This window comes from Gobio gobio, assembly GCF_949357685.1.
Source record: "Gobio gobio genome assembly, chromosome: 21".
Lineage (NCBI taxonomy): Eukaryota > Metazoa > Chordata > Actinopteri > Cypriniformes > Gobionidae > Gobio > Gobio gobio.
In genome coordinates this window covers 37,465,406-37,477,784 of record NC_137117.1, presented here as the reverse complement: position 1 = coordinate 37,477,784, position 12,379 = coordinate 37,465,406, and the positions used below count along the sequence as shown (strand labels likewise).

The 12,379-nt window shown below is 42.2% G+C and overlaps 1 protein-coding gene across 2 annotated transcripts in view; it reads right to left on the bottom strand.

Annotated features, from left to right (window-relative positions):
- The window catches only part of bltp3a (bridge-like lipid transfer protein family member 3A), a 37,208-nt gene that overhangs the window by 3,574 nt on the left and 21,255 nt on the right, over nucleotides 1-12,379 (bottom strand). Inside the window, exons 11-20 of one of the 2 annotated variants that reach the window (XM_079801803.1) lie at nucleotides 12,155-12,300; nucleotides 9,221-9,371; nucleotides 8,519-8,712; nucleotides 6,484-7,757; nucleotides 4,332-4,516; nucleotides 4,093-4,229; nucleotides 3,739-3,895; nucleotides 1,276-1,544; nucleotides 862-970; nucleotides 678-763 (exon numbers count right to left, since the gene is read on the bottom strand). In XM_079801803.1, coding sequence (XP_079657929.1) covers nucleotides 678-763; nucleotides 862-970; nucleotides 1,276-1,544; nucleotides 3,739-3,895; nucleotides 4,093-4,229; nucleotides 4,332-4,516; nucleotides 6,484-7,757; nucleotides 8,519-8,712; nucleotides 9,221-9,371; nucleotides 12,155-12,300 — 2,708 coding nt within the window. Of the gene's footprint in view, nucleotides 1-677; nucleotides 764-861; nucleotides 971-1,275; nucleotides 1,545-3,738; nucleotides 3,896-4,092; nucleotides 4,230-4,331; nucleotides 4,517-6,483; nucleotides 7,758-8,518; nucleotides 8,713-9,220; nucleotides 9,372-12,154; nucleotides 12,304-12,379 lie in introns of both variants that reach the window. The other variant, XM_079801802.1, reaches the window with a different exon arrangement.

Below are 12,379 nucleotides of genomic sequence, written 5' to 3'. Positions count from 1 at the left end.
GAGTTTACAGATATAAAAGTAGACCGTTTACAGTTTGCATTACTCTTATCTGTATGACCAAAAATTATGGAGTGGTTGAAGTTAAATACAAGTGCTGGCGCATACATCCTGCAGTAAGCGCGCTCTCCACACAAACACAGATATGCCCCTATTAATAACACACATTTATCAAGGTTAATATTAGTGCGAGCGGACTTGTAAAGTTGCTACTACTTACATGTTTCAAGTGATAAACCATATTTTACATTGATGAATGATAAACGAATGTTTGGATTTCCTGCCGTTAATGATCTGTCCATCATAGGCTGCGTGATTTTGAGGGGGTTTTTTCTGCGACTAACCGACTGGTTGACTATTAGGGGGAAGCCCTAATCAAAATTATGACAAATTTAGACTTTCTGTCAAAATCTCATATTTATAACTCATAATTGTCACTTTTTTTAATTTCAAATATGGTGCGTCAAGATGCATTGCGCTAGATTTGATGTCCTTCATTCTTCCATGTCCAACCTGACATCATGCATCTTGACATGCCATATCTGAATTAAATGCAAGCAAAAATGAGATTTGAAAGCTACATTAAATGGGCATGTGTTCTGTTTAAGAACGCAAACAGACCAAATACAGTAAATAATACAAATGTTACACTGTGTATATATTTATTTCCTAGAATATACCTTGTTCTTCTCCTCAGCTCTAAAGCAGGATTGGTCAGCTCTCTCTCGACCCCCTTCTGGCTCAATCCCTGATTGGCTCTGTGCAGCTGATGCGCAAGAGTGAAACATAGGAGGAAAACATTAGTTCAACAGGCAAATCATCAACATCCGAGCAGCTGCTGTAACCCACACCCAAAGTACTCACGTCTCAAGCAGAGGATCCCATCATCCAAACGCTCCAGCGCAACGCCGTCCAGAGAGAAGAGCACAGGAACTGGTTGAGGAGCAGTTGGGTAGACACGAGGAGCATCATCCTGACAGAAAAAGGAAGAAAACAGAAAACAATTGGTTGGTTGGGTCAAGGGCGGGACAACCTTTCACTCTAATGATACACACCAATAGCAAACCACAACCATCCAATCAATTCCCCATGAACAAAATCAAGTCCCGCCCTACATTTGTTCTTGTTCGAGAAGCCACTTAATTCAGATATCCGTCACAATAGGGAAGAAAAGACGTTTCATGCCGACTTTAAACCAGCTCAATTTAGTCGAACATGTTTAAGAGATACTGGAATCTAAAAAGAGAACAGTTCTGTCTTATTACATACAATTCTCACCTTTAGTGTAATAGCAGTGTCCCGTAAGCACAGTCTCATTGGCAGGGGGTCTGCGCTGAGCTCATCCTCCAGGAAGGGTCCCAGTGTGTTTAAGGTAGAAGCCAGGAGCTCTGCTTTGCACCCTGTCAAGCACATCTCCATGAACCCCACGCTCTCGGAGAGAGGAGAGTGTCTGCCCGCACGCGGCCCCATCTCCAACCTGAGGGTCGCTGCTGGGAGACTGGAAAGAGAGCGGGGATCCGGAGACAGTGGAGCACTTGGAGAAGCAACTGTGGTGAGACAGAAGGTAAAGATGTACTGAGAGAATGTTTTGGTAAATCTGGAATGAGTATCATACTGCATGTATATCTGCAAAGACATGATGATAACAGCAGACTGAGAATCAGTAACCCATAGAAATAAAGAACAAGAGAGGCAATTATGCAGGGTTGATGCCAAGATAAATATACTGTATGGTTGGAGAAGCAGATTGTACCCTGTGAGTTGTGAATAATTAATGCTTTGGAATCCTGACTTCATAACCAGGGAGTGAAGAGAGACATACCATGAGTAGCACGGGTGTATCACCTGATCTGTGCCTAAACAGCGTGCAATAGTGTAAGCAACACATTTGCAAACAGGGATCACATTTCTTCAACGGGGGGGTGATCTTACAAAGCAGACATGTCCAACATACTCTAATGGCAATTCGGACGGAAATATTTTCCCCTTCATTTTAGTAACAAATTTGTATGAACTCATTAATATGTTTCCATACGATCTGCTTACAACCCACTGACGATTAGATTTAGGAGTGAACCTTCATGCTTACTTTTTTCTAAAAAAATTGCCACCTCATAAAATAATTTTCTCATGAGATCAGGTTGGATTTTTTTGTTTATTTCACAAACATCAATCAGGCATAACATTATGACCAACCTGACAGGTCTGCGGATATGCAGCCCCATACGTAACAAACTGTGATGCACTGTGTATTCTGACGCCTTTCAGAACCAGCATTAACTTCTTGAGCAATTTGAGTTACAGTAGCTCGTCTGTTTGATTGGACCACATGGGCCAGCCTTAGCTCCCCACGTGCATCAATGAGCCTTGGCCCTGTCGCCGGTTCTCCACTGTTCCTTCCTTGGAGCACTTTTGATAGACACTGACCACTGCAGACCGGGAACACCCCACAAGAGCTGCAGTTTTGGAGATGCTCTGACCCAGTCATCTAGCCATCAGACTTTGGCCCTTGTCAAACTCGCTCAAATCCTTACACTTGGCCATTTTTCCTGCTTCTAACACATCAACTTCGAGGACAGAATGTCCACTTGCTGCCTAATATATCCCACCCACTAACAGGAGCCATGATGAAGAGATAATCATACCCCTTTTCCAACAAGGCAGTGCTGGTGCTGGTTCGGAGCCAGAGCCTAGTTTCAATTCGGTTCTTTGTCTTTTGACACCCAAAGCACCAGCTCCCAACCAGGAAAACTGGTTAAGTATCACCAAAACATTGCTGGTATAGAAGTAAGAACCGCTTGCGTCAGGGGCTGGGGCCGGGGTTACCCTGACCAACAAGACAAACACAAACTTGTGACCGGCATTTTTGAAATAGCAGCTAATGGAGCTAATAGCGTCTCGATTGTAATCTCCATCTATACAAATGACGGTGAGCTGCATGAATGCGTTGGATTCGCTGTGTTTTGATGCCGATGTAGGATCACATGTGCGTCAATAGTAACGCAACGTTCGCCATTGTTGATGGAAGGCTTGTTCGAGATGCATCGGCACTGCGCAGCCCGATCGCCGTATGACATCAAAGTACAGCGAGAGCACACGACTCCTTACGCTTTTAACTCTCTCATGCCGTATTTTATATAATGCGCAGATCGGTCTGCGCAGCGCTGATGCATCTCGAACAAGCCTGGTGTGTTTTAGTGTTTGTGTTTCCCGCTGCCTCACTAGCGTTGCTGAGAAAGATGTGACAGTATACAGGGACTTAAGACCTGGCTCTGTGGCGGCTCTCTAGCCTGTGGAAAGACAAACCGGTTCTTAGAAGGCTCGTCAGTTGAACTAACTCCGAACTGGCACAAGCACTGGCTCTGAACTAGCACCCGGTTCATTCTGGTGGAAAAGGGGTATCGTTGTTATTCACTTCATCTGTCATAATTTTATGCCTGATCTGTGTACTTCGTAACTGCAATCGCATGTACTTTTGTCGACTTCTGAAAAGCTAAATTAGCACAAAGGCATTCAAAAACCAAGGGTCAATCGTGGCGCTCGTAGTGAAAAGTGATTACCAATGGAATATTGGAAAAGTTTGGATGGGAGATAAATGCAAATGTATTTATAAGCGAGACCAAAAAGGTCAAATATTGTCAAAAGACCAGATGTGTGCATTGCCTTGAAGTGTAAACAGCCTAACTGACATATTGACAATTCTTCTGCATTCACAATTATGGATACATTTAGCATCCTAACCCTGCGTCAGTGTCTGTCCAGCCAGCACGTCTGTAACTTTATGGTTTCCATGTTGTTTCGGCACAAGCTCCTGGGCTTCCAGCGCCACCACAATATCTTCACCGCGCATCTCCGCCAGGCACCCCACTCGACTCAGACACAGAACTAACACAGACACCTGGAATAAAAGCATAGCGTTCAGTCACAATAAGGACAAATATAATAAAGGTACATATTAAATGATTTATGAAAGTATAGATAAAACATTGTATCTTGCTGTTTTTCAGACTTTTAAACCACAAGCACTGCATTTTATGAAGATCTTCCATGCAGTGGACAAGCCATCTAGATGTCAGTACACTGGATAAAACTCACCATTTCTTGGGCAATGTCTTCAGTGCTCTGGGACAGAGAGCTGCTGAGGTCTGCCGATGACCCGCCTTCTGTTCCTGGAGCAGGACTAATGCAGTGGACACCTGTACCATTAGGACGCAAAGACTCCACACCAGACTCTGAATCACAACAACACAAATATACATAAATTGAAGACACTGACAGTTACATACATAATTGTTATAGTTTTTAAAATACAAGTGCAATAAGTGCTTCAGTACCAGAGTCCATTATGATGACAAAGTTTTCACTGATGTCACTGTCAATGGATACGCCATCGTCCGCCAGACTACCATCTAAAATGGCACTGTCACAGGAATTCTGGGAAGGCGACTGTTTCATGGACTGAAGCCGCAGGTTCCCCATGATGGAGGGACTGGAATCCTCTGGCCGTGAACTTTGCTCCCTACAGAAGCCATATCAGCACATGAATAACATGCTATAACAGGACCGTCCAAAACTAATTAAAACTGTTAAAAGGTTAGTAAATGGAAAAGTAAAACAACTCTGTCATGATTTAATCTCCCCATAAGACTTTTGTTCATCTTCGAAACACACAGAATTTTCTTAAAGATTTATTTTTGGAATTTTTGGACAGTAAAGAGAAATGTCTGGAAGTAGAGTGGGGAAGTGGGAGATAGAGGGGGGGCAGGATTGGGAAAGCCCAAAGTACATCCGCACTACATGTCGGAGCGCTGCCCGAAAGGCTTTTGGCTCCGACAAACAGACATTTTAACCTGTGAGATTTCTGTCCCTCCACTGAAAGTCCACGCAACCCAAACTTTGATGCTTCAAAAAGTTCATAAAGGCATTTTAAAGTAATCCACATGAATAGAGTGGTTTAATCCGCAAATCATTTAATTTGGGCTTTTATTTACATTTAACATTGAACATCGCACATACATAGGGCATCAAATATGGTAAAGAGAAGCTCAGTCGTACTTTCCTGATGCATGGAACAAAACTCATTGGTTCTTATGCGTCAATCAAACACGTGCTGCCATTGTCTGTCTTTATATTTGATGTGTACGTATTATCTGTTGATCAATGTTTATGTGTGGATAAAAGCCTATATTAAACCTGTTTATCATATAAAGCGTTTCTTATGGAGATTTGAATTAAATTGACTCATTTGGATCCGTTATGAAATTTTTGAAGCATCAAAGTTTAGGTGAAACAACTTGCAACAACTTTTCAGAAATCTCACAGGTTTCGTTAAAAATTTGTAGACTTTTCGAAATCTTATGGATTTGTGCCAATATGATCCAATATGGCTCAACTAACCCTTTTAGACTGATAACACTGAGTGCGTTTACATGCATACCATTAAACTGATAACTCACATATATCAGCTTATTGAAATAACCAGTTTTCCCCGTTTACATGCACATCAGTAACCTGACAACGCAAGTAAACCGCGTTTACAGGACTTTATTAATAAATCAGGTTATTTCCCTGTAGTGACGTCAAAACAATCATTCGCGTATCTGACTGAGTATTCCGTATGTTATGTCAGTTGTGATGTTAAATAAAGCTTGCAACATGTCAGCGGGAACTTTCAGCTCATATGTAATCCACTCGTACAGTTACAGATGCAGCGTTTTGACTGAACCACTTCTACTTCTGATGCACGAGATGAGAACACATTTTCTGGGTCATGAAAAATTCTGCATTTGTGAGATTTCCTTCTTTCTTTCCTGCAAAACGCTCGCTCTGTCTGGATGCACTTAAATCTATGGATGCGTTCCTGTCACGTATCACACATGCGCACTTCAATAAGCCCACAGAAAGCAGGTTAATGCGTTTACATTCCGCTCGAAATCGGGGTAAGACGCAAAAAACTACCTGTGTCCACAGGTTTATGCTTAAGCCGTTTACGACCTTTCTCTGTTAAAAAAACAGAGCTTTGTCAGCTTATTAAGCATAATCGGCTTAAGAACGTGCATGTAGACACACTCAATGAGAAAATTGACTGTAAAACTGCCCAAACTGTTTCAAATGCAGACCAATGTGTCATTCACTAGAATAGCCACAAGCAGTATCAGCTCTTTTCAATTATGTACTGTGTGCACTGCATGTGAGCTTGTCTAAAAGATGGCCAGATAACAAAAGATACATTATTTCAAGCTTAACCAAAAGTTAAATGGCTCAGATCAGAATATCTCTTAGATGCAATCAACGATGGCCAAGTGATAGAATATATAACTTTTTAACTTAAATATGTAAAGAGTTCATTAGCAGTTGAATGAGATAAAGTGTGAATTGTATACAGGAAAATTATCAGTATCAGCCAGTTAGCTATACCAGATATTTCTATATCTATGCAATCCAAAGATCAAGACCACATCCATGCAAATGGATCAAATGTCTTACTTGTTTTGAGGAGTGAAGAGTTTAGTCATGCCAGATCCTCGGCTCAGGATGCTGAAGGCATCTTTCGTGATGGACAGCGCCCCTTTGGTGAGATCCAGGGAGGCGCTGAGTGCATCTTTGGTGGCCCCTTTGGTGGCATTCAGGGCACTGGATAGCTCCCCCTCCAAGCTGAAAGTGGAGCTATGCCGGGACAGTAATGCAGAGTTCCCTTGAGAAAGCAGAGGAGACATGGCAGGAACGACAGCCTGAGCTTCATCATCCTGCCCCATTTGTCCATCAATTCCCAGTTCAATGGCTTCGCAAGCCTCCTCAACCGGACCTTCCTGCTCTGCATCATCCTCTTGATCCCCATTCGCTCCTGTCTCACTGTCCTCCAGCACAGCGTGGTGCGATGGCGAGAGATCAGAGTCTGTCAAGCTGGGAGTGTCCGTTTCCACTGGAGAATGGGCTTCTTCTGGCTCACACGTTGCAGGAGGAAGCAGTAGAGCAAGCTCTATCGCCTCCATCAGGACTGAAACGCAAACCGAAGGAGGATCTGACGGTTTATGTTTGGATTGTCCCAAACCCTGAAAGTCCTTGGTCAAATCTCCTGCAAGTCGGGCAAGGTAGTCCTTCATCCGCAAAAGAGCTAAAAATTGGTAGTGGTTGAGCCACATTTTGACAGGAGTGATCGATTGCGCCAAGATATGGAAGGAGGCCAAGGGAGAGTTGACTAGACCCTCGGTCTGGTCGAACTGATCAGATCTGACGTCATTTACACCCTGTGGTGAGTCATGGAGGGGAAGTTTGATAGAACTGGTGGGGGATTTTGAATCGCCATCTATACTCGAACAATGAGAATCTTTTTTGAAGGCAGAAGGACGGCACAACCACAAAGACATGGCAAAGGGCTCCACGAAGGGAAGGGCTTTCCCTCTGAGCCCCCGACGAGCCCCCTCAAAGCCTAGAGTCACTCGGGACAGACTTACAGACCAGACATCCTGAGAGCGAGAGGGACGCTTGTGCTCTAATGGCAGGGTCTCGTTTTCCAGGAAGTGTTGAAGGAATGCTGACGGCAGGGGATGTAGGAGGCTCTGATCGCGAGGGAACGGTTGGCAAGCTGTGGGATGGAAGAAAGGACAGGCGGAGAAGCTGCTGTAGGTGCTGTTGAGGTCCGAACGGGAACCGTGAGGAGAGTGACGAGTGTTGCCAAGGACGATTTGAGGAAGACTGATGCTCAATGACTGAGGGCGGTCTGGGTGATCCAAAATGGAGGATTCCAGAGGAATGATCAGCTAAAGAAAATGAAATAAGTTTTAGCCAAAAATGTTATCAAATAGACAAAGAGAGTTGAACCAATTAGGATTAAATTAAGCAAAGTTTAATGCCAATCAAGCTCTGCACACATTGTGTTCTGTCTACAAATTTGTATTTCCACAGCATGAAGGTAAGATCTTATGGATTTATGAATGAACCGTTTTAGGCTTCCTGCGATAGTCGGTGTTACACAGTTCAGTTAGTGAACAGACACTACAATTAAAATCTGAACGTGTCTGCAGCACAGGTCAGCGGCAGGAGACAGATTTCATTTTTCACGGGACGAGAGTGAGGCAAGCTCAGCTGACTGACAAGACGATGGCAGAAGATTTGGTTTCAAAGTGAAATATAAAAGCACCTATTTTGCGATATTTTGCATTTAAACCCAATGCTAATAGGTAACCTGCAAAGGATTAGTTGTGTTTTTTCTATTAGTTGTGTTTTTCATTAAGAATAATAATGAACTCACCATTCAAATAATTGCCGCCCCACTAATTTGAATGTAAAAGAAAAATGCGCATGGGCATTCATAACAGTTTGTGTCCACTTGCACGGAGCAAAGTGAGCGTTTTCAGTTCATTCTGACGGAAGTTAAGCTTCACTCTTGCTCAACTTCTATAGGAATTAATTTAAAATGCTCGCTCTGCTCCGTGCCAGTGGACACGTAGCATTATTTTACTTTCGCTTTTGAATGGTGGGCACTGTAAGCAATTTAACCCCCCCAGATCTCTTGGTTTACCTTCAGCTGTGTTGCATCCAGGCGGATATCGATGTGTTCGTCGGTCTTGCTGCTGTCCTGGAGGTGGTAAAAGGCTTTGACCTGATCTAGCGTCCTGTGTAGACCCCGTGAAAACAGAGTCATCCACAAGACACTTGGCGCATCCAGACACAGCTGTAGACCATTCAGCTGGGCATAAAGATTAGAGCAGGGTACTAAAGAGAGAAAGGGACAACGGGTGGAAAATAAAAATTCTAAGATTAGATTATAAATCCAACTCTTTCCTAGCAGGACAGGTCGAACTTCATATTGGGGTCCAACAAGGATGTGAGTTTGTTAATATAAATGACAGGTGTTTCACTTTATTTTGATGGCCTCTTTAACACATTCTGTTGACTATCAGTAACGTTGCACCTACATGTGTACTAACTCTCATTAGAGTTTCATTAGAGAGCATTAGTAGACTGGTAGGGTAAGGGTTAGAATAAGTTGACATGTAGCTGCAAAGTTACTTATAGTCAGTAGAATGTCTGTTGGAGGAGCATCACAATAAAGAGTCAGCAGATATAGGGGAGACAGTCTACTAATACTCTAATGAGAGTTAGCTGACATGCAGTTGCAAAGTTACTTAGTGTCAACAGAATGTCCAAAAGGGACCATTAAAATAACGTGTTACCATGACAGGCATTGACAATAGTGATGAATGAATGTGAAAAATCTTACCTAACAAACCAGGAAGTCCAGGGTTGTCAGGGAAGTAGTATTCAGTGAACTGAAGGTGAATTGCAGGAGTGTTTTCTGGGAGATGTAGGGATTTGCGGTTGCAGGAGAGGAGAGACTGCGTTCTCTTGCTGTGACGGCCCCCAGTCGACACCTAAAGACACAGGTGGGGTTTTAAAAAACAAACATACATATTTTTTTGGACGTCAGCTTCCCACCTTACCCTCATAATCTTTCCTTGTGCAATTTTATTGGCTGTTGCTCATTACTGATCTCTAAAAGAGTATTGTTGATGGGCACATGCTGCAAGTTGTTCTGGGGCTTTTGTTGTTAAAAACAGACTGTTTTGCAAAGTTCTCTTGGATTTAGTCATATTTAAACTATTTTAAAGAGCAGAATTCATAGCCAGATACACTATAATTCAAAAGTTTGGTGTGAGTTAGATATTTTTTGAAAGAAGTGTTTTATACTAACCAAGGCTGCATTTATTTGATCAAAATGTGAAATATTATTACAATTTAAAACTGTTTTCTGTTTGAATATATTTTAAAATTTCCTAATAAAAGCTGTATTTTCAGCATCACTACTCCAGTCTTCAGTGTCACATGATCCTTCAGAAATCATTCTAATATGATGATTTGCTGCTCAAGAAACATTTCTTATTACTATCAATGTTGAATCAATGTCTATGGAAGCTTGTTTCCGCCCCAGAATAATAAAAAAAGCTAATTGCAACTTTTTATCTCACAATTCTGAGTTTTTTTTCTCAGAATTGCATGATATAAAGTCGCAAATGTAAGTTAAAAAGTCAGAATTGCGTGTAACATTTACCTAGTGCTGTTATATTGCCACATTTTATCTGTTTATTCACCCAAGATAACTCTAACAGTAAACACTATTACTGTAAAGACAACATTGAACACAAGGAAACTTGTGGAAAGGCATTACATCATAACTGACAGCACTGATGACATGTAAAAGCCCTAAGCATGCATCATATTAAAAATTTAAATCTCACATTATCTTATCGAGGCTGTTGTTCTTTACTCTTATTTGACAAAAACCATGTTACATTTAACAAATACAAGGTTAGCGCAGTTAACCAAAGACATCGGCAACATATCACATGCTGCTTTATCCTTGTGATGAAAAATGGATGACATAAGCAGGTGTCTTTTGTAAGACGAGTCTAAATTTAGATGCAACTGACTTGTGTCACATAAAAAGTATGAGTAACCAAGCTTGTGGTAAGGAAATACAATGAAAAAATGCATACTTCCTCTTTTAGCCATCTCAGTGAAAGTCTGAGAAAACGGTTTGCTGTAATATGTTTACACATCTCCAGTGTAGTTCAAGTCTCACATTATCCATATCTGGGTTTAAAATCTAATTTAAGCCTTGAAATTTTATTTTATATCGGTAAATTTAATTGTAAAGTGTCCCTATTATGCTTTTTCAAATATTCCCTTCCATGTAGCGTGCAATATAGCTAAATGTAAAAGGTCAGAGCAGAGTAAACCAATCACAACACATTGGGCCATCTGACCAATCAGAGCAGAGTACGATCTCAGAAAAGGGGGGTTTAGAGAGACCGAATCCTTTATCAAACAGTTTCAGAAACTGTGAGAAAAGAGGTGATGTTGCAAAGTATATTCTGAGAAAATTTACTTTTGATCTGCACTCACTTGACCCCCTTTCGCTTTCAGAACTGCCTTAATTCTACATGGCATTGATTCATCAAGGTGCTGAAAGCATTCTTTAGGAATGTTGGCCCATATTGATAGGATAGCATCTTGCAGTTGATGGAGATTTGTGGGATGCACATCCAGGGCACGAAGCTCCCGTTCCACCACATCCCAAAGATGCTCTATTGGGTTGAGATCTGGTGACTGTGGGGGCCATTTTAGTTCAGTGAACTCATTGTCATGTTCAAGAAACCAACTTGAAATGATTGGAGCTTTGTGACATGGTGCATTATCCTGCTGGAAGTAGCCATCAGAGGATGGGGACATGGTGGTCATAAAGGGATGGACAAGGTCAGAAACAATGCTCAGGTAGGCCGTGGCATTTAAACGATGCCCAATTGGCACTTAGGGGCCTAAAGTGTGCCAAGAAAACATCCCCCACACCATTACACCACCACCACCAGCCTGCACAGTGGTAACAAGGCATGATGGATCCATGTTCTCATTCTGTTTACGCCAAATTCTGACTCTACCATCTGAATGTCTCAACAGAAATCGAGACTCATCAGACCAGGCAACATTTTTCCAGTCTTCAACTGTCCAATTTTGGTGAGCTTGTGCAAATTGTAGCCTCTTTTTCCTATTTGTAGTGGAGATGAGTGGTACCTGGTGGGGTCTTCTGCTGTTGTAGCCCATCCGCCTCAAGGTTGTGCGTGTTGTGGCTTCACAAATGCTTTGCTGCATACCTCGGTTGTAACGAGTGGTTATTTCAGTCAAAGTTGCTCTTCTATCAGCTTGAATCAGTCGGCCCATTCTCCTCTGACCTCTAGAATCAACAAGGCATTTTCGGCCACAGGACTGCCGTAAACTGGATGTTTTTCCCTTTTCACACCATTCTTTGTAAACCCTAGAAATGGTTGTGCGTGAAAATCCCAGTAACTGAGCAGATTGTGAAATACTCAGACCGGCCCGTCTGGCACCAACAACCATGCCACGCTCAAAATTGCTTAAATCACTTTTCTTTCCCATTCTGACATTCGGTTTGGAGTTCAGGAGATTGTCTTGACCAGGACCACACCCCTAAATGCATTGAAGCAACTGCCATGTGATTGGTTGATTAGATAATTGCATTAATGAGAAATTGAACAGGTGTTCCTAATTATCCTTTAGGTGAGTGTAAGCATACAAAGGCTGTCACTGTCAAGTGTGTGCTTCAATAACTTTTTTATGTTTGTGCAGAGATGTCTCAAACCTGATGGATGTCCAGATCATCCACACGGATCACCATACAGCTGGAGCGAAGTCTCTTCAGTGGGGATACTGAGGACGGGGCGGCTGCTGATGTCCGCCGTGAGGTCTGACTCCGTTCGGGACTGAAATTAGACAGTGGTTCCCCATCTGCTAAAAAACAAAATAAGACCAATCCATTACGAAATTAAAAAGAGAAAGTCTCAAGAGGAAACAAAACCAGACACGT